At 41.3% G+C, this 22,536-nt stretch overlaps 1 protein-coding gene across 1 annotated transcript in view; it reads left to right on the top strand.

Annotated features, from left to right (window-relative positions):
- The window catches only part of MEI1 (meiotic double-stranded break formation protein 1), a 63,019-nt gene that overhangs the window by 7,873 nt on the left and 32,610 nt on the right, over nt 1–22,536 (top strand). The window contains exons 5-14 of the mRNA XM_015419160.1: nt 5,108–5,217; nt 8,282–8,481; nt 9,895–10,025; nt 12,837–12,951; nt 14,254–14,370; nt 15,274–15,373; nt 18,795–18,929; nt 20,219–20,333; nt 21,447–21,538; nt 21,670–21,811. Of these exons, the coding sequence (XP_015274646.1) occupies nt 5,108–5,217; nt 8,282–8,481; nt 9,895–10,025; nt 12,837–12,951; nt 14,254–14,370; nt 15,274–15,373; nt 18,795–18,929; nt 20,219–20,333; nt 21,447–21,538; nt 21,670–21,811 (1,257 nt within the window). The remainder of the gene's footprint in view (nt 1–5,107; nt 5,218–8,281; nt 8,482–9,894; nt 10,026–12,836; nt 12,952–14,253; nt 14,371–15,273; nt 15,374–18,794; nt 18,930–20,218; nt 20,334–21,446; nt 21,539–21,669; nt 21,812–22,536) is intronic.

The raw sequence follows: 22,536 nt of genomic DNA, 5'->3' as shown, positions 1-22,536 counted from the left end.
TCACTTTGAACCAAAATTTTGCTGCGCAACAACTAGAACTGAATGAGACTAAGAATTAACAGAGCAGAGAATGGACTTCTGGTTTATGGTGGCACGCTATCAATCTCACCTCCCAGACCTCCCGGGGGTGAAGCTGCGCTCCAGCTGAAGGAGGGGGTGCACAGGCTCGCTTACCCCCCCAGAGACCTGGGGAAGGGACCCTGGCCATGGAACTTCTAAGAGTTTGCCTCTTCGAGGGTGGAACGCTGGAGAATTGAGGCACCTCTTCGTTCCAACGGTTCTCCGTGCTGAGAGAGATTTAGTGACGCTGACCGGGCAAGCCTGGGAGATCGAGCATCAGAAATGAAGTTGAAAGCAAGGTCGAATGACCAATTATGAATGTGAGTCAGCTTTAAAGTGTTTTTAAAGGGAAAAAGCTAGCTCCCCACACCACCCCACTGAACCGGAAAAAGGCGAGCGGGGGAGGGATGCCTCCCAAGCACATGAATTTTTGAGCAACTGAGGGGGGGGGAGTGGAAGAAAAAGCGAAGAAAACTGTCGAAAAGTACTTACCAAAGCGAATCTAAGCGGTCAGGTGCACATTCAGAGACTTGTAAAAAATTTGTGAAAGTAAACAAACGATAAAGATGGCGGGGAAGAAGGACAGAGAAAAATTTTTGAAAGCGAAAGGCTTAGAGAGCCCAAAACCCAAAGCTACCAGTGAGATGGCTAAGGATATAGCAGAGTATATGTGTCCTCTGCTGGAACAGCTGAATAACTTCAAGGAACAGATGTCTGTAGTAACTCAAAGTATTACTGCTCAACAAACTCAGATAAATGATATGCTGCAAATAATGAAGCAAGATACTGAGAAGGTAAAGGAAGTGGCTGCAACTACACAGAAGGTGAAGAAGAAAGTGCAAAAGTTGGAAAGAAAACAAATCTCCATGGAAGACCAACTGTTACAAGTGCAAATGGAAAAGGCTAATATGATTCTTCGCTTCCAGGGCATGCCGGAAAAATCGGGAGAGAATCTTAAAGAAGTTATGAGTGAATTGCTAGCCCCAGTGACAGAAATGAAGGCAGAAGCGTTGCTGAGCGATATGGATGTGGTCTATCGATCATATTCAGGCTATATAAAGAAAAATAATCTGCCTGGGGAAATTGTTATAAGATTCTTGAGAAGGCATGTGAGGGATGTAATCCTGAAAGCAGTTTCTGGAGTACCACTGAAAGTGGGGGGAAATACTATAATTAACAGAGCAAACAGCAGAAACACTGAAGGAAGTTAATGCCAAATCTAAAAAGGTAAAAAAACGTGTACAGGAGTTGGAAAAGAGAAGAATCACTGATGAATCTCAGCTTTTGCAATTACAAATGAAAAAAGCAAGCTTTATCCTGAGATTCCAAGGGGTTCCTGAGACAAAAGGAGAGAATCTAAAACAAGTATTGGGCAATTTACTTGCACCAGTGGCAGATTTGAAAACGGAATATCTTCAAAGCGAAATGGATGTGGTCTACAGATCTGTCAGGTACCCCCAGCCCCATCACATCAGAAGGAGACCGAAGAAGGCAAACCTGGGCCAGGAAAACCAGATATCGCAACCAGGGCAACAGGTCGAGCAAGAAGCACCAGGAGGAGACCCAGGCACCCGTGCCGCGACAGCTGCGAGGAATCAGCAATCAAGTTTCAGGACACGACCGCGCGGCAGCTAGAAGGAGCTGCAGAGGGCTGTGGCTTTAAGCGGGAGGGAACCAGGAGTATTCTGAATAATAAAGTTGAAACAGGTGTTCCACACCGGTGAGGAGGAGATTGGGCAGAAACCGGTAAGGGCGCAGGGGTGGCAACACACGTGCCCGGGGTTTCTACTCAATAAAAAGAGCAGAACTGCCATGTTCAGGGCTCCCGACTACCCCGGCACAACCGCTTAAAGCAACCCCTCGGCTCCTGGCAGAACCGACATCGTTACAAGATCATATTCAGAATATATTAAGAAAAAATAATCTGCCTTGAGAAATAGTGGTTAGATTCTCTAAAAGACATGTGAGGGATCAAATCTTGAAAACAACATCAGGCACACCCCTGAAAATCAATGGTAATACTATAAGGACACTAAAAGACATTCCATTTGAAATTAGAAGAGAAAGAAATTCAAAGACTTGGCATTGTTTTTACAAACAAACAACATACAATACAAATGGCTGGTTCCCGAAGGCTTACTCTTCCAGAATAAATGAGAAAAAAAAAAGAATTGACTCTGTTAAGAAAGCAAATGAGTTCTTGAAGCAGCAACTGGGAAGGTCCGGAGAAGACGACAGAGATGACGACCAGAGTAAATAAAGCGGTGAAAACTCTTTTTCAACATCGGAGGAGGACTCTGATTCAGAGTTGGGGGCTGCAGCCCCCAAAAGAGACTATGATTTGAGGAAAAGAAATGCCAAGAAATAAGATGCTGAGGAACTCTGAATTCCACCTTTAAGAAGCTACATTTATCTTTGATGCTTTTGTGATTGTCTTAAACAGTAATTGATATCGGGTTTGGGGGAATATAGGATAGAGTTAAATATTCAAGTTCATTGTATTATTAATAGATTAGATTAATCATTTGATAAGCTTATGTAATGATCTTCACCACTTGGGTTTTTAGTGGTTAACGTTCCTTTCTCCCATAGATATTAGATTCCCCTCCCTATTTTCTTTGTAGTTTATAGAAAAGCAATAAAAAAATCCCCTTCGGGGGGGGGGGGAAGCTAGGACTGGCTGTATGTTTTAAAGAAGAGATGCTTTGTCAACAGTCTATGTAATGCATAATGAAGAGTCGAGTTGGAGGGTAAGAAGCTGTTCCAGTTGGCAGCAGAGGATAGGACCCAAAGCAACGGGTTTAAATTACATGCAGAAAGGTATCGGCTGGATATTAGGAAAAAGTTTTTCACGGTCAGAGTGGTTCAAAGGTGGAATCAGCTGCCTAGGGAGGTGGTTAGCTCCCCTTCACTGACAGCTTTCAAGAAGAGGCTGGACAAATATTTGTGAGAGATGCTTTAGGCTGGTCCTGCATTGGGCAGGGGGTTGGACCAGATGGTCTGTATGGCCCCTTCCAACTCTATGATTCTATGAGTTCTGACTTTGCCCATGGGGTTTGTATGGAAAAGTGTGTCATGTGGTATGCTGCTGCAGATGTGTAGATGCAAAGGCTGATTGCAGAACTGAAAAGAGGTATCATGCAGAGCTGATATTGTATTGTAAAAGCACCTGTAAAGAGTCTTCCAATGATCGTGTACTGAAGTCCAGATTCTTGCCTAACTTCCCATGAGAGATTCACACTAGCCCAATGGAATGTTTGACCTTTTTCCTTTGAACTTGGACCCATATACCATATTGGTTAGCTTTTAAAGCAGTTTAGAATGGGGGTATAGGGGACTTTTACAGGAGAAAAACATTTTAAAAGTCTCTTTAGACTCATGGGACTGGTTTGATGAATCCTTAGATCCTGACCATGGAAACTGCACCAGAACTGTGTCAGGAAAATTAACTGTGAAATTGTCCTTACCCTGCAGATTTAGGAGCACAGCAGTAGAAATGTATTTCAGTAGTTCAGAGAGAGGTTGTTCCCAAACAGGTTTCTGTCTACCGTAGCTTCCAAACTGGAGGGTTTTTTTGGCTTGGTGGTGCTTTGACACCAGGTTTTCTGCATCCTTAGTATGCAGCTTCCTAAATCTGTTTTACTTCTTTCTTTTGAGAAATGGAGCCCAAGCATGTTAGCTTGTCTTCTCGAAGGACTGGTAGACACTTTCTTGCCTCACCAAGATCCCACCCACATTGACTGTGTTTTTCCTGGCACTAGCCCTCAAAATCCTCTGTTGGTGTTATGACCCCAGGGGGTCACCACCTTCTGCCAACCCAGAGTACCCTCCCAAGCCCATCCAAAAATGCTCCTTTTTAAGCCGAGAACACAGGCGTGATGACCAGGCAGAGAACAATTAAACAAAATGGTTTATTAACACAGTATTGGGGCAAGGAAAACAAGACAAGGGGCTTTAAAATATATAACAGTGTTTAAAGGCAAAATAAACGACTCTAATGCGACTACCTAGTTCACTTAACTGGTTACTACTTCAAGACCCACAGCCCTCTTATACCAGGACTCCTGCCGGGATCTTTCTCCTGAGACCAGACTGTCCCCTCTGTGAGACAAGACCACAGAAAAGCAAAAGAACACAGTTTTTCACAGTTAACAGCTTAAGTCAGAATCTCCTCACACAATCTCTGGAAACTGATTGGCTACAACCCCTTGCTATACATTATGGGGATTGTAGGCTGTCTGCTTTCTACTCCCACACCAGTCTCTAGAGGCCTAGCCCTGCACAGATCATGACAGTTGGTATAAGGGTTGCCAACCTCCAGGTGGGGCTTGGAGATTTCCTGGGATTTCAGTTGATCTCCAGGCTACAGAGAACAATTCTCCCAGAGACAATGGCTGTTTTAGAAAGTGGACTTTATGGCATTCCCTGCTGATATCCCTCTCCTCCCCAAACCATGGCCTTTCCAGGCTTTGCCCCCAAATTTCCCAGTCACCAATTGCAAGCCGCTGTGAATACACAAGCATTGAAAGTAACACAGAATCTTTGCTGTGTAGGAGCAGCAAAAGAGAAAAGCCTACTACAGCCCCGGTCACACGGGCCGGATATTGCAGGGGGGAGGCGTGGCTAATTGCCCCAGCGCAGTTTGATCCGCGATTATGCAATCAGATGCGCCAGTGGCACACCACGGGTCCTTCCCTCGGCGCCGGCGGGTAAACGAGGGACCGGAGGGGAATGCTGCGCGCCGGCGCGATCACACCACGGGAGTCTGGAGGCAGCCCGTGGCAAACGTTTACTAGTACTTTGGAGGTACTACTTTTTTAACGCGCATTTTTGGCGGTAAGCCATGGGTGCGCTCCACTTCCCAGATGTTGGGGTGTGATCGTGCCCGGATAATCCGCCCACCATCCGTGCCTCTCCCGCGGCAACTTTGCCATGTGACTGGGGCCTTTGATGATCTTTTCACAAATTTAACCTGTTGAATGGTGTGTGTGTTCCTACTTTTTATTTAGTGATGGATTGTTTTTTAACTTCTCTTCCTTCCTCATAGTTATGCAAAGTAACCACTACAAGAGGCAGCTTACCCATTTTAATTCTGCTGGGAAAGCTGGCAGATGCTATTCCAATTTTTGCTGATGAGCTGGTAATTGAACATAGTAAGTATTACAAAGTATACATAACTATACAGTGAATGTACTAAAACATCTGTGAAGATGAAAGGAAACTTGTTTTTATGCCATTCTTGTAGTTGATTTGGGGCCAATTCACACATTACAAAGTCCACATGTTAGACATGTGGCCTGTCAACAGACCTGCATCTAGAGTTCCACGCTGGTAATTAAATTCCTATGTACCCAGTGACCTGATTTGGATCAGGAAGCTGGCATACGAGGAGAGGGTGCTTCACATCCTCCCCATTGTTTTCCCAAGATGAAATGGAAGCCATTGCTTTATGTTAACAATGGCATCAAGCTCTACTAAGGAGGTTAAATTCTCATCGACTGTAGAGAACCATTTTATTCTCTTCCAAATAAACACCGAGTCATCTTGTGGGATGGTGATATCATTAAAACTAGAGTTATTTTTGCAATTATAAGAGATTATAAGAGGAAGATGGTCACTTTCAGTTCTGGCACTAATGCAAAATTTTTGGATACATGGAAAGTTTAAAGGTGAACAAATGCAGTAATCTACGACACTACAACCTCTTGAAGAGATATGTGTAAATTCATTTGAAGCAGGAAATGAAGAAATACCATTTAAAATAATCATATTATGAAAAATACAAAATTCAAGCCATTCAGATCCTGCTTTGTTAGTCAGAGTCTTTCAAACTTCACGGATGAAGTAGGCCTAGGGGAAGATATTCTTCAGAATCAGTCAAGCCCAATTGTCTAATTATGGACTGGTTTAGGTTCCCAATTCGAGCATTCAAATCTCCCAATAAAATAAAATGAGAAGCTGGGTATTTTGTTGGAAGGGAAGTTAAAAATTTGGAAAGGTCGTCCCATCTTGCTGATACTATTAAATTAGAAGCAGGCGGCAGATAGATATTTACTATAATTAACTCAAAAACCAAGTCATGGAGAGCAAAAGCTTGAGCAAAAGGGGTTAAAGAGCCTATTTGATTTACTGAGAGGTTAGATTTGAATAGTGAAGTGAGACCAGCCATATTACGACCCTTTGAGAACAGTTTATATGTGGGGAGACTAAAGGGAGTATAATCACTGATGGCCCATTAAGTCCACAACTTAGTTCAGCCTTTGCACTGTAGAGCCTTTACATTAGCCCTGTCTAAATGTTTTCCCTTCAAAAATGCTCTCAGGTCGGTTTAATAAAATCCCCCTACATGAAAGGTTATGTTCTTGTCCTTTAAAATCTGTTGATTCAATATATCATATTATTTTTGACTGTCAATTTCACTCAGCCATACGCAAATAATTGTTGTCATATTTATTTCCTCCTAATTTTAGTTCTAGTAGGGAAAAAGCTGTTCAGTATCTACTAAAGGCTTTCCCCACCCCTCCCTGCAGGCCCGCGCTACCGCGTGGGGCCCTCCATAGCCCTCCCTGGCCTTCCCTAGCCCCCTCCCTGCAGGCCCTCGCTACCGCGCTGGGCCCTCCAGAACCCTCCCGGCCTTCCCTATCCCCTCTCAGGTGCAAGCTGTCCCTCCTCCGTGAGAAAGAATCTGCATCTCTCCCCCCCATATCTACCAATCCAAAACAGTCGAGTGGCATCTTTAAGACCAAGTTTTTATTCAGGTGCAAGCTGTTCCTCCTCTGTGAGGAAGAATCTGCATCTCTCCCCCCCATATCTACCAATCCAAAACAGTCGAGTGGCATCTTTAAGACCAAGTTTTTATTCAGGTGCAAGCTGTTCCTCCTCTGTGAGGAAGAATCTGCATCTCTCCCCCCCATATCTACCAATCCAAAACAGTCGAGTGGCATCTTTAAGACCAAGTTTTTATTCAGGTGCAAGCTGTCCCTCCTCCGTGAGAAAGAATCTGCATCTCTCCCCCCCATATCTACCAATCCAAAGCAGTTCAGTGGCATCTTTAAGACCAAGTTTTTATTCAGGTGCAAGGTGTCCCTCCTCTGCGAGGACAGATCTGCACGTTCCCCCCCCCCCAATAGCTAGCAATCCAAAACAGTCCAGTGGAGCCCGAGTGGTGGGGGTTGCCATTTTTTCTACGGGATTCTTGGCCACAGTAGTAGATATAATGGTCTTCTGAGTTAAATTCACCCATTCCCATCCACTTTAGTTCACTGATTCCCAAGATGTCGATGTTCAGTCTTGCCATCTCATTTTTGACCACGTCAAGTTTACCTTGACTCAGATCTTACATTCCAGGTTCCTATGCAGTATTGTTCTTTGCAGCATCGGACTTTCCTTTCACCATTGGACACATCCACAGCTGAGCGTCCTTTCAGCTTCGGTCCATCCGCTTCACTCTTTCTGGGGTTACTTGTACTTGCCCTCTGCTCTTCTCCAGTAGCATATTGAACACCTTCTGACCTGAGGGGCTGATCTTCCGGTGTCATATCTTTTAGCCTTTTGTTACTGTCCATGGGGTTTTCTTGGCAAAGATACTGGAGTGGGTTGCCATTTCCTTCTCCAGGGGATCACACTTGGTCTGAGTTCTCCGCTGTGGCCTGTCCGTCTTGGGTGGCCCTCCACGGCATAGCCCACAGCCTCATCGAACCACGCAAGCCCCCTCGCCACGTCAAGGCAGCGATCCATGAGGGAGACTACTACCACTACTATACTATAATAGTCCTTCTGTATTGTGACTGATCCTAGGCTGAATAATGTTAAACTTTTGGTTTTTGTTTTTATGTGGTTTTTTAACCTTTGTTTTAATTGTCTAGTTTTTAAAATTCAGTGTGATTATAAACCACTCGGGGTGGTCTACTTGTGCCCAAAAGTAGGGTAACAAAATTTTAATAAAGAATAAAATGTGACTTCAGGGCAGTCGTCTTATACCTATACATGTTTATTTATTGAATAACAATAAGTTATTCAGTATGTAGAATCAATAAGTGTCCATGGGTGTAGATGATTCTAAGTAATAATCACACATCATCTGAACCACAGGACGGGTACTGGCGACTGTCCCTTTTGCTCTTCTTGAATGGTGCTTCTGCAGGCTTGAATATATCATGTTCTCAGACAGTTATCAGTGTTCTGTCTTTACACTTGCCTTTTCTGTTCTCCCTGCAGGTAGCATGTTAGAGCATCTGGCTACATGTTTGATGTATCCCAACGAGAGAATAAAGGCTGCTGTATGTTACCTTTATGGCAAGTTGTACTCTGCCCCTAATGCTGCAGAGAGACTGTGTGTGCATTTCACAGAGAGGCTGTGTGGTCTTTTTCTGACTTCTCTGAAGAATGCGCAGACCAAGGAGCTGCAACTTAACTGTATGGGTAATATGTCCAGTCAGAATAATACAAATGGATTTGAGTATTTTTACAAGTATTATGTAAAGAAGTCTGTTATTTTGGAATGTGCCTCTTGTGAGCTTTTGTAAATGTAGTATAAAAACTGAAAAAAACACTATCTTAAAAAAAGTGTGTATTATAAACTGCATTCAAATGTAGCACCAGTTTATAAACCTTAGGCTGATTGCACTCTGGTATGATACATGAATGTAAGCTGTCTATGAACTGTGTTGTTTTTTTTATGGTTCCTGAACGTGGATTCTAAAGCTTTATACCTGGCTTGTTAACTGTGGTTTGCTGTGATGTATGAATGCAGAAATCCCAGTGTGTATGGTAGCACAGCCTCCTGTGCTTTCACACAGATAAGGAAGGATGGGTTAAGAGCAAATCTTGCTGCTTCAGCTGCTTAAGTATACTCCTTCCCTGCTTCCCTTTAATGATAACTTTCATGAGAGGTCTGTAAGGAGAATCGAGCAGGGAGAAGTCAAGTTATCCTCTGCCTCTAGTGTTCTGTTGATGGTTTCAGAATGGCAGATGTTTGGATGGGGTGTTGTCTAGCCTACCTGGACAATGGTACTTAGTGCTCTTAGTGCCCTGGGAAGACCCAACTGCTGCTCTGCCATAGATACTGGAATGCACATAATCATACAAGTGGTGATTCATTAGAACTGTATCCTTTACATCACTTTTTTTGGGTATTTCTTTGTATTTTTAAAATATGTGCTTGTGTGTGTACGTGTGAGTGTATGTGCACCTGGAAGTCATGGCGACCTCTGGTGACTGACCCCTACTGGGGGCCTGGAGGATATTTAGTGAGGTAGCTGAATAAAGCCTGCCCCCGACTCCCACCTCTGGTATTTCAAGGAGGTCTCCCATACAAGTACTTGCCAGAGTTGACCCTGCTTAGCTTCCGAGATCTGACGAGATTGGGCTTGTCTGGGCTATCAGGGCTTTGACATCACTTTTTAATGTTTAGATCGGTACCATGGTTTAGCCTGCCTAACAGCCCGATGTCTGTTTGGAAGGAAGTCCCACAAAGTTCAGTGAGGCTTACTTCCAATTAAATGTGCATAGGATTTCATAGGACTGCACCCCTAGCCTCAAATTGTCATCATTTGGAAATTTGGGAAAACACTATAGTAGTTACCTACAAGTTCCAGGTAATTTTAGCAATTTTTGCAGAACCAGAGAAATGTATGCATTTTTGTTGCTCCTCCTGAAAATCCAAAATATATTATTATTATTATTTCCCAAAAATAATAAATAAAAAAGAGTAGTAACAATAACACATAGCAGGCAACTACCAAAGAATATAGACATTTTAGAACGCAATGATATGGTACTTAAATGTTTTATAATCTGTATTTGTTCCAGTTCCTCATTTTCTCTTTGTTGCAGGTTTGTTAAATCAGCTGTTGAAATATGACCACTTTGTTTCAGTTACTATGGGTAATTCATGGAAAGGAGCAGATTCTGCAAGTCCAGAGTTGTTTGAGAGAGAGAGTCCATTACCTTTAATGCTCAAGAAGGTAATTGCTACAAGATGTTACTCAGTTTCATAACGTGCTGGATAAAAACCAGTTGTCGTGTTAGTTTATATTTTGAGTTATCATTAGGAGTGTGCAATCCCCCCCCCCCTTTTGTTTTGTTCTGGTATATTGAACTGCGTTCCGTGCACCTTGGTGCTTAGTCATGCCGGCCACATGACCACGGAAACGTCTTCGGACAGCGCTGGCTCTTCGGCTTTGAGACGGAGATGGGCACCGCAACCCTAGAGTCGGACTTGACTGGCTTTCGAGCAAGGGAACCTTTACCTTTACCTTTATATTGAACTGAAAAAAAAATTGGGTTTCCCAAGAACTTCCAGATCCCAATTCCGGTGTGGTATTTGGATCTGGGATTTTTCAGAAATCCTGAATTTTTGGTCCAATAGACCTGTGGGAAACAGTCTGGTCCATATGGGCACAGCTGATCCTGGGCTGACTTTTCTTGCAGCCCTGTTTAAACTGAGCTGCAAGAGAAGCCAGTGCTAAGCCGAGGTGGAGGGGAGCTCTTAGCCTGGGCTGACTACTCTTGCAGCTCGGTTTAAACTGGGCTGAAGGGCAGCATAGGAGCTGGCATGAGGTGGCATGGAGCACTCAGCTCCCGCTGCCCTGGCCCATCCTGGGCTGACTTGTCTTGCAGCTGGTTTAAACTGGGCTGCAGGAGAAGCCAACTAGCCCCACGCCAAGCCAGCGGGGCTGTCTTCTGCAGCCTCAGAAGCCCAACAAACAGCTGAGGTGGGAGCAGTCTGCTCCTGCCCCTTGCTGTTTTCGGATCTACTGGTAATTCTCGAATATATCCAGGATTTTCTCGGGATTTCCCCCCTCCGTTTTCCCAAGAAAACCTGGATATATTTGGGAAGCTGAAATATATTTTGGCTTGGGTAGATCTGAATCCACACCCCTAGTTATCATGCTGAATACTAAACTTACTTCATTAAATTTTTTTTTAAAATACCAATTAAAATTAATAAATACCTTGTGCCCAAGAAGAAATTAAAAAGCCTCTTTAATGGCTGGGAATGGTTTTTACTAGTTACAGATGGCACTGTACGCTCTCTATAATGGTCCCTTTGATCACTGAGTTATGCAGATGTGATTTGGTTTTTATAAGCATTTGTTCATTTGTTAATTTAAAGTTATTTTCACTGTATGGTTTTGAAATAATAATCCACATATTAAAACCAACAAGCTACTAAATATAGATAGCATGTACCCAAGTTTTCTTAAGGACTCAAATGTGAAGTTGTTGATATCCTAATTATGCAATATCATAAGAATTGGTCTCTCTCTCAGAGGACTGGAAAGTAGCATCACTGTTTTTTAAAAAGGGGGATTGAGAGCTTACATAACCTAATGTCTGATCCATATAAATTGGTGGAAGCCATTATTAGAGATAGAATTATTAAACATACAGAGGAACAAGCCTTACTGAGGAAGAATCTGCATAACGTTGGCAAAGGGAAATCCTGCCTGACTAACCTTTTGCAGTTATTTGAGAATGTTAACAAGCATAAGGATGAGTTGATAGGCATTTATTTATTTAAAACATTTCTATGCTGCCTTTTGGCCCAAATCAGGATCCCCAAGGTGGCAAATGTGTCAGACATTCATACATTAAAACCAGCATTTAAAACACAAATATACATAAAATATTTAAAACAAACAAAATACATAAACACAAGGATGAGGACTAAGAAGAGTTAGTGAGGGAACACTAAACAAAACAAAAACATCTTCAGCTATTGGCAGAAGGCAACGATAGAGGGAGACAGGCCAATCTCCTTGGAAGGAAGTTCCAAAGTTTTGGTACCAGTACTGATATTCTTAAACTCCCCCAAGACTTTTGATAAAGTCATTAACCAGATTCTCTTAACACTGACAGGGTAAAATGACAGATTCTCTCATAGATTACTAACTGGTTAAGCAAGCTGAAACAGAGAACAGGAGTGAATGGAGCATTAGGGTTTCCCAGGGATCTGTATTAGGACTGGTGCTATTTGATCAGGAATTGGGGATGAAAAATAAGGTGGCAAAACTTGCAGATGACACTGAGGCTGCATCTGCAGCAGGGTGCAAAAGTGCACTCTTGCCATGGCAGCAGGAGCAAGCAGCTTGGGAATGGGCGGGAACAGTATCCACATGCCCCATTACCACAAGTGCAGGGTTTTTCACTTAAAAAAAAGGTCAGCGAATCAGAAATATGATTGATGTTTAAATAGAATGGTGAAAATGGAAAAGAGTACTCTTTTCTCTTTCTCCCACAATACCAGAACTTGGGGGCTTCTGATAAATTGTTGGGTTGATTCAGGATAGAAAAAAGTTGATTCAAGATAGACCAAAGAGAGAACTTATGTGTAATTACTTTATGGAATTCATAGCCACAAGCTTTGTAGAAGCTTAGATAGTTTAAGGGGGGGATTAGACAAATCCATAGAGAATAGGCCCATCAGTGGCTGTTAGCCATGATGGTTCAATGGGACCTCCGTGTTTGGAGGCAGTATACTTCTATGTGTCAGTTGCCGCAGGGCAGAAGCAGGGGATGTTTGCGGTTCTGTATTCCTTGCTGTAAATCTTCCAGGACATCTGGTCAATCACTGTGGGAAACAAGATGCCAGACTATTGGTCTGATTCAGCATGTTTCTTGATACATCCTTAAAACATTAGTTATAAGCTTTTTGACAAGGGTTTTTTTAATTTTAAATTTTAGTTCTCATTTGTTCAGTAAAAGCATTTTCCTAGTTAAATTGGCTGCAGTAATTTAGTGTCATTTAATCTCATTTCTGATATTCCTCACAGCTATTGTTATCAAGAGATGAACTGTTACAGGTAGCAAGTGCACAGTGTATCGCTGCTGTTTTGGTGCATTCTCCAGCAAAATATGCCCCTGCCTTTATCCATGCAGATATTCCAGGTAACACAAAAATTAACCAGATAGCTCTATAAATTGTTCACCACTCTGCAGGATGCCTTGGTGACATATGATCGAAGAGGCCATATTTATAATAATTTTAGCAGTTATTCTATTGCATCAGCAGTACTTTGGGAATGGACATTGTGGTGCCTTTAAAAAGTGGCATAATAAACACTTTTTATTTTTGCTGTAACAGACATGGCTATTCCTCTAGTATAATTACTTAGAAATTAGGTAAACTATACACTGTGACTTATATAGAGAGTTTAGTGATTGGCATCCTACATCCCAGGGCCGTAATCATATACTTAGACACACCTTCTTATCTCAGGATTGTAGTTGTCTCATTCTGTGTTGCATCCCCCCCCCCCCCCCCTTGGGTTTTAAAAAATGAGTGTTCAAAATACATTATGTTGGCTTGGTAGCAGTACAATAAATACGGAGTGAAGATTGGAAAAACTGTCTTGTAGTGTGGGGTGGGGGGGCAGGGAAAATGTTCCTAATGTGAATGGTACCTGCAACAATGTGAAACATTCCAACCACAGGGCGTGCAAACACCCTTCCATTGCAGTCTCTCCAAAGCTTTGTATCAAACCTGGTTTTGGAAGGATGGGAGCAAAGCAGGGGAAATCCTAGAAAGTGAATGATTAGGGAACAAATAACCACCACTCTAGTATCAATGACAAAATGAAACAAAATCTTCACATGGACGCAATCCTAGTATAATTATAAAGATCTCTTACTTAAATCCTACACTGTTGTATTTACTTTAGTAAATTGTTTCAGTTATTCAGGATATATTTTCTTTCTCCCAAGGATTTAACTTTACTTCTTCCCACCACCATACAAGCTCTAAGTGTTTTCCTCTCTCCTTGTAATTGCTTCCCTTCTATTCATATCTTAGATTTGGGAGGTAGAACCTCCATATTAGAAGTAAGGTTGAGCAACAACTTCTTTCCCATTTAGAAAGCGGCCACTGGCAAGTGATGTGCAGTATTCCACTTGTTTGTGAGTTGGCAGAGATTTCAGAAATCTTATTTATTTAGATTTGTTTCCCTATTTCCAACATCAGTTCCCGGCTCCCACTATCTCTTCTTAAACCATGTATATTACATTACACAACAAGAGTGGCAAGCTCTTCTCTTGGAATTTACAAAGCTTTTCTGGGCATCCCTTCAAAGTTTGGTAGTTCCAAGGTATGCTGTGAACATTTAACTCCTTTGTGGGGGGATTTTCTTCTGAGAGCCATTTTATTGAGCTCAGCTGCTGCAAAGATGAATGTGTTGTTATGCTTGTTTACAGAGTTCCTGTTTGAGTGTTTGTTCTGTACAAGTGAAATTCTCATCTGGTCAATTTATTGCTGCTTGCTCCTCCTGACTGAGGAACATCTTTTCTTTTCCAAGTGCCACACTGTCTACGGTAAATTACCATCCCCTGTAGCCTAACAGAACTGCTGTTTTGATATTATTTGACTTTCATGTGTTTGCATGTTGGATTATGAGGATCATTTTTAAAAAATTATTAGTACCCCTGCGTTCCAGTGACTTGGGCCAAAATCACATATGAATTGTGAATCACTGCAAGCTTGTAATGTATTTGTAAATCAATCTTCATTCTGATCTGTTGATTCAGACTCCTAATACAAGTGCATTTAACATTGTTTCCGTTCTGTACTTGTACAAAATAGAGAAGATTGAAGAAATAGTGATTGAAGAACACTTTTAGTGAGAAACATTAATATGAAGATTACTTTAGTGAGACACATGAATTTAGTGTAAATCTTTCCCCCCCTGGATACTTGTCTGTTGATTGAAAACTATACCCTAACAACCACTTCAGGACTTCAGTGGCACTACCATTTCCCCCCCTTTTTGCTGTCAAGTCATAGCCAGCTTATGGTGACCACTCATGGGGTTTTCAAGAAGTGGGTTGCCATTCCCAGCCTCTGCCTAGAGACCCTGGTATTCCCTGGTGATCTCCCATCCAAATAGTAACCAGGGCCAACACTGCTTAGTTTCCAAGATCTGAGACGATCAAGCTAGCCTATGCTTTTTTCCTACCAGCATTGAAAGTACTGGAGGAATAGGCCAAACATCCTGTGTCACCTCTTTTTATTTGTAGAAATAACTTTGCTAATGCTTAGTGGTGGACTTCGTCAGGGGATGATGTAATGGGACTAGTATTGCTGTTGTGTAACACCTAAGTTTCTCAGCTTTTCACAGCTGTCTTTTTCCTACCAGCTATTTACTAGCCACCTGTCTCTCATTCTCTGCATTTTTGCCATGTTTGAAAGAAAAAAAAAAGGAATAAACTTCATTCTAGGTATCGAACCTGTTTTAAAGAGCCTGAAAGAAATTTTGCATTTTAATAATGTGGAACTGCACAAACAGGGACTTTTACTTCTCACTGAAATCCTAAAACGGTAAGTAGTCTCTTCCTACCAAATTATTTCTATAAGTTTTGAAACATTTTAGTGAAGAAAATTAGTTTAAATTGGGTGTCTGCTGGAAAGCTTTCAAGTGGAAGAGGTGTCCAGGTAATGTGTACAATTTGCTGTGACAGTCTCTCTGTCTTATGTTTTGTCTTCGCAAACAAGGTGCAGCCTGATTTATTGCTATTTGATTTCAAAATTGTTGAGCAAATGTCATAGTTGGACTACTGGTTTACTCTGATCACGTATTGTAACAGATGCAAATCTGTGTGAAGCAGAAGTACTGGTCTTGGCTATCATTTAAGGATGTGCAAGAAATGTTAGTTTCTTTTGTTTGTACCCTTTGAAATTTGTTTCTTCCGGATTCTTTCTATTTTTATGTTTGTCTTGTACTTTCGTAAGATAAAGCAGTTTTCTTTCAAGAAAATGGCTATTTGCCCTCCCTCCCCCAAAGTTTTGAAAGTGAGGGTGATTTTGGTGGAATCACTGTATGCAGGTAGGGTAAATGCAGCCCTGTCAGGTTTTTTGAATAAGTGAAGTGCACAGTTTCATAAGCAGTGTGCCACCCCTCTTTTATTCCATGAATTAATTATCCTGTGCTCAAAAAGAAAGGTACAGCATATTATTTGATCATATCACTGTAGGGATACCATGGGGAGGGCCTTATAGAGGACTGAAGTGAGATCAGGACAAGATCTTCAAAATACATTCTATATCCCCATGATTAAAATATGAGCTTTGGTTGCATATAGTTAAATAGGCAACTTTCCTTGTCAGAGTAGCATCCAGATACGGCTATGTGCCCAGATAGTCTCTTGGCACTTCCAACTGTTTTTGGAAACAGAATAATTTTACTTGCTTACTAAAAACCTACAGTTAAGACAGGGTCTTCAATGTCAGGTGTGAAATTTCTACACATTTTAAAGCTATGGAAATAAACTGTGTGTATATTTGGAAAACAATGGATATTTGAGGAAATATTTGTATTTTCTTCTGAGATCTAAATGTTACTACTTTACAAACGTAACGTATTATGTACAGCTTAGTTACAACTTAAAATCTGACTGTTTGGTATATTTATGAAATTCAAAATTATAAATGCCTTAGCTTTACAAAGTAATTGTAAATATACCCAGTGGAAGAGATGAAGAAGCAAATTGCTGTACCCTAATTAGCTACATTTCTTTTAATTGAGGGGGAATGGAGATTTAAAATAGAAACCATTGACACTTTGGTAAAGAAATAAAGATTTAAAATATTTAGATCCCACAGAAATCTTTAGCACAGAATGGTTTCCAATTGGCAAAGGTGTCAGACAAGGATGTGTTTTGTCTCCCTGTCTCTTCAATGTGTATGCAGAACATATCATAAGGAAAGCTGGATTAGATTTAGATGAAGGTGGAGTGAAAATTGGTGGAAGGATTTGAGATTACAATTTGAGATATGCATGTTACACCACATTACTGGCAGAAAATAGAGAAGACTTGAAACAACTACTGATGAAGATTAAAGCAGAAAGTGCCAAAGCAGGATCACGGCTGAACACCAAGAAGACAAAAGTAATGGCTACCTGGGAATTACACGACTCTAAGGATTACAATGGAGCTGCGGTGGCTCAAGTGGTTAAGACGCTGAACTGCAGGCTGTGGAAGGTCAGTAGTTCAGCAGTTCAAGACCCGAGTTGCCACATGACGGAGTGAGCTCCCATCTCTAGTTCCAGCTCCTGCCAACCTAGCAGTTCGAAAGCAAGAAATTGCAAGTAGATAAATAGGTACCACTTTGGTGGGAAGGTAACAGTGTTCCGTGCGCTTTGGTGTTTAGTCATGTTGGCCACATGACCATGGAAACGTCTTCGGACAGCGCTGGCTCTTCGGCTTTGAAACGGAGATGAGCACCGCAACCCTAGAGTCGGATTCGACTGGCTTTCGAGCAAGGGAACCTTTACCTTTAAGGCTTACAATGAAGAAACTGAATTTGTTAAATATTGTCTATTATTTTCTATTCCTTGGCTCCATCATCAATCAAAAGGTAAACTGCACCCAAGAAACCAGAAGGAGATTGAAACTGGGAAGGGCAGCCATGAAGGAGCTAGAAAAGATTTTTAAGTGTAAGGATGTGTTACTGGCGACCACTTTCAAGATAATTCATGCCATAGTATCCCCTATTACTATGTATAGTTTTGAAAGTTGGACAATAAAGAAAACGGACAGGAAGAAAGTTGTTTCCTTTGAAATGTGGTGTTGGAGGAGAGTTTTATGTATACTATAGATCACCAAAAAGACAAATAAGTGGGTTCTAGATCAAATCACACCTGAACTCTCCCTAGAAGATAAAATGACTAAACTGAGGCTATTGTGCTTTGGTCACATTATGAGAAGGCAAGAGTCACTGAAAAAGACAATAATGGTAGGAAGAGTTGAAAGCAGCTGGAAAAGAGGAAGACCCAGCATAAGATGGATTGTCTCAATCAAGGAAGCCACAAAGGCCCTCAGTTTGCAAGACCTGAGCAAGGCTGTTAATGATATGATGTTTTGGAAGTCATTAATTCATAGGGTTGCCATAAGTCTGAAGCATCTAGATGGCACTTAGCACACATACAACTATCTTTCATAGTTATTAAACAGCTATTAGAAAACATTCTGAGTTGTATAGGGCAATTAATATTTTAAAAGCATATCTTAAAAACTGTTCACATCATTCTAAGATTGGTAATATTTCCACAGTGTAAAAAAATAAAGCAGGGCAGGGAAAGACCCATTGCTTTCTTCTACCTTATTTTCTTCCAATTCTTCATGTCTCTGTACCACAAATGCTGCACATGATGTGAAAAGCTGGAGAGATTAGCTCCAGATCTTTTATTAGGCATTAGGCTGGCTGCTTCACACACTTGTGCAGTGACACACTCATTCGTTACCATGTATAAGAGGCAAGGAATTGTGGTGTTTGTCACTGTATATAACTCAAATGTGCATGTGTGCATGTGAGCATTAGAGTTTTGGGGGCATATTTTTGCAAACACATGTAACATACACGTGGTCCTGTATCTCTCAGGTTGTAATCCACACAAGGCAATACTTCAGAGGACTTGGAGAATATCTTTAATTGGTGTCAACATGTGAGATTGGCAGGCTCATGTATGGGCAAATATTTTGTAGTGAAAATCTCATGATGTCCATTCAGAACATACTTCAGTTTGTTATTGAGACACCATCTGCTATTTTTAATGTAGCTTCAAGCTACCAGCCTACGCTCCACTTATCAGTACTCTTATTATTTCACAAACTTACTTGTAAAAGTTTTAATCCTGATATTGGTGTGCTGATATTCAAAGCAATGTAAAAAACTGTATAACAAAATCTGGAAACCTTTCTATAGGAAACCATACTTTAAGGTCTGTGTTTCTTCGTTACAGGCAGCCAGTAGAAATAAAATTATTTACGAATACAGCTGTTTTTAAAGATGCCATTAGTGTTCTTGTGGAAGCTATAAACTGCCCTGTTTTAGAAGTAGCCACTGAAGCTGTGAAGGCTGTAGCTGCACTTCTGAGGTAAGTGGGAAAATATACTGATCCATCGTTCTAGCCCTTGCAGCACTGCTGATGCTTCTCTAGCACCCTGAAGTTAGAGTCCAGTGCCACCTTTAAGACCAACAAAGTTTTATTCAAGGTGTGAGCTTTCACGTGCACGCACATTTCATCAGATAACAAAATGGAATTACAGAACATAGTTGTGTATATATAGAGGTGGCTTGTTAAATTAGCATGCAAAATAGTGAAGATATCTTTTTAAACAGATCAAAAGAATGACAAGCTTGGTTTCTGGTTATCATCTGTTATGTCACACTGCACCCCAGGAAAAGGATACTGTCAGTTAATTCCATGTTTTAGTGAAGCAAAATGTTATTTTTTTAAAAATCCCAGTTTACCACTCTTAACAATTAAGAATGTAATTGAATATGTAATGTAATTTGGAATGGCAGTTTAAATGTAATTCTCTGTTTTGAGGACAAGGAAAATACACAGCCAACATGCTGTAAAATTCAACTTCATGCTAGAAAGGTGATGGATGGGGTCTAAGGACTGGATTCTCACAATTTAGGGCACATCGGTCTCCGTTCTGACATATTTATTACCTATGTTGTCCCCCCCACCCCCCGTTGAACCCAAACAGATGATAACCAGAAACCGAGCTTGTCGTTCTTTTGATTTGTTAATAAACATCTTTACTATTTTGCATGCTAATTTAAGAAGCCACCTCTATATATACAACTATGTTCTGTAATTCCATTTCATTGTCTGATGAAGTGTGTGTGCAGTCGCTCACACCTTGAATAAAACTTTGTTGGTCTTAAAGGTGCCACTGGACTTTGTCCTATTGCTTCAGACCAACATGGCTGCCCACCGTGATCTACCCTTACAGGATGAACATTCTGAATGAACAGAATGTGGCCATTCCATCACTTGGTGATTTGTGGCTTGGTGGTGTTTTAGGAGATGTAATGTCTTCAGTTCCATGTAGTAAGCATGGAATTGCGTCAGTCAGATAGATGGATAAGCAAGATGTGTGTATGTGACTGGGTGAAAAACATTTGGAGAAAGGGGCTGTGTGGTGAGGCATGGGGCAGATGTGAGACGAGGTAATCCCTCATACATGTGCCCCTTTTGCTGTTGGATCCCCGCACACACTTTTCTTGTCATTGGGGTAATTTCATGTTTAATCACATACAGATGCAACAATCCTGTCTAGAATGGCCTTCACATACACAGTTGTGTTTTTGCTGGCAATGAGGTTTCTTCCAATTTAATTTCTGGACTATTTCATGCTCCTCTCACCACAGAAAGGATCACGTGAGCTTTCCCCCAGTGCAATATGGAGAACTACAAAAGCTGGTTGAAAGTGTACTGAAGCAATGTAGTGACTTCCCACTGCTTCCACCTAGTAGGGGCCTCATGGTTAGTTTGTCTTTTATTTATTGTGATTGGAGGATTATGGTGAGCCATGCACTGCAAACTTCTTTTTTCATGGGTGTTGAGAACTAGCAATCTGTTTATTCCTTTTCTGTGAAGGTCTCTGTTTTGGCATACCTGTTGCTCTTCTTCAGGCATTTGAGATCTCTGTGTTTCTCTCTGTCTCTGACACTCCCTGCATTGTTCAGATGTGGTTAACAATGAATCCCCCCTCATGTTTCCTTATTGTTATGTCCTCATAGGGTTATTGTTATTTGCAAAGTCAGTTGCAAGGTAGAGGGGTATGTGTTTGTGTTTATAAGGTGGATATCATTGCTTCCAAGTTACTTGAAATATTGTCTAGGGTCACCCAGTAACAACCAGGATGAAATTAAAGGGAAAAGTAATTTGAGAAAGCCTCGGAAGGGAAGAAATGAAAATCTGTAGTGTCAGCCACAGTATAAGAATGGACAGCTCCATTCCATGCTGTTACTGGGACTTATTTCCTACAGCAGCAGCCTTAATACAACATCACACAAGTGCTCAAGATGGAGCATACCTGCTGCAATGTTACTGCAGTTTCACAAAGTAATTTTATGTGGAGTTTGCAATTATGTTATACTGGCATTTCAGACATTTATGCTGTTCTGTCTTACTACAATTAAAGTGTTATCTCTCTAAGGAAATTACAGTTCATAATGACACTGCTACAGGAAGAAGTTAATATTTAAGAGTGCTCAGCTGTATTCTCTGCTCCTGTTTTATAGGGCAGTGTAATTACTAGTTGTGTTAGATTTACATACAGCAAGATGTAATCGATAGATCTTGGAGTTACAAAAACTTACATCATTATGCTGACTAGAAATGAGGGGTTTTGCTTCCATTCCTCCAGTTTCAAGACTGGAAATTGGCCTGGCACCGTTGAAGAGCAGTTACTACTGATTTATTTTAGTGGTATCAGCTAAGGAGAAATTGATGGGCCAATGTATGTTGTTTAGGATGACTGCATGAATGTAAAAAGTAAAAACTAACGTTTTGTGAACTGAATTATTAGGGTTAAGATCCTGACTGCATGAAGCAGGGTATTCTTAACCAAGTCATTTCCGTCTTATCATCAAGGGTCATCTAGGGACCAGACATCAGAACAGAGCAGTTTCGCGGCAGGGACAGTTCATACAGAGTGCCTTAGAAAGCTTCAGAAATGCTTGTAGGTGAGGAAATCTTTTGTTCAGCTTTGTTGATCATTGAAAGATGGATACAGTACAGCTGGATAGAGAGTGCATTCATGGCCTATATCAGTAAAATATGATGTAATATAGCTTCTGTCTGCATTTCCCCCCAGGTTAGCTGTGGAATCTCAAAATGATCCTCTGGCTCAGGAGAACCCTTTCACTGCTCCCAACTCAGAGAAGAAGGATACGCTGAAAAGCTTTTCTGAGTTTTTACTGAGGATGTCTGACTCTCTTTGCATCCCCATAGTCATGGTAGGGTTTCTTCTCTCCAACTCTTAGCATAAAGGTGGTCACAAATGATTAAGAAAGCAAGGAAGAATGGACATGAGGTTGGCTTCTACCAGGTTTTTTTGCTGGTGGATAAAAGGAGCAGCCAAAATTGCCATGCTGGGGATTATGAGACATTCATGGACAAAAGATGGGAATTATATCAACAGAAGTATAGTGTCCAGATCATGAGATGTGATGGTACTACTTTACTCTGCTTTAGTTAGACCTCACCTAGAGTTTTGTGTTCGGTTTTGGGCATCACAGTTTAAGAAGGATATAGACAACCTAGAACGTGTCTGGAGACCAAGTCCTATGAGGAAAGGTTGAAGGAGTTGGGTATGTTTAGCCTGGAGAGGAGATGACTGAGAGGTGATATGATAACCATCTTCAAGTACTTGAAGGGCTGTCATCTAGAGGAAGTTGTGGAGTTGTTTTCTGTTGCCCCAGAAGGTCGGACTAGAACCAACAGGTTGAAATTAAATCAGAAAAGTTTTCGGCTAAACATTAGGAAGAACTTCCTGACAGAGCGTTGGTTCCTCAGTGGAACAGGCTTTCTCAGGAAGTGGTGGGCTCTCCTTCTTTGGAGGTTTTCAAACAGAGGCTAGATGGCCATCTGACAGCAAAGAGGATTCTGTGAACTTAAGCAGATCATGAGAGGGAAGGCAGGAAACGTTGCATCAGTGCTTAGTTCTTGTGGCCCGTTTTTA

Source organism: Gekko japonicus, unplaced genomic scaffold, assembly GCF_001447785.1.
Source record: "Gekko japonicus isolate JY-2015 unplaced genomic scaffold, Gekko_japonicus_V1.1 scaffold37, whole genome shotgun sequence".
Lineage (NCBI taxonomy): Eukaryota > Metazoa > Chordata > Lepidosauria > Squamata > Gekkonidae > Gekko > Gekko japonicus.
This window is presented reverse-complemented; position numbering and strand designations above follow the sequence as displayed.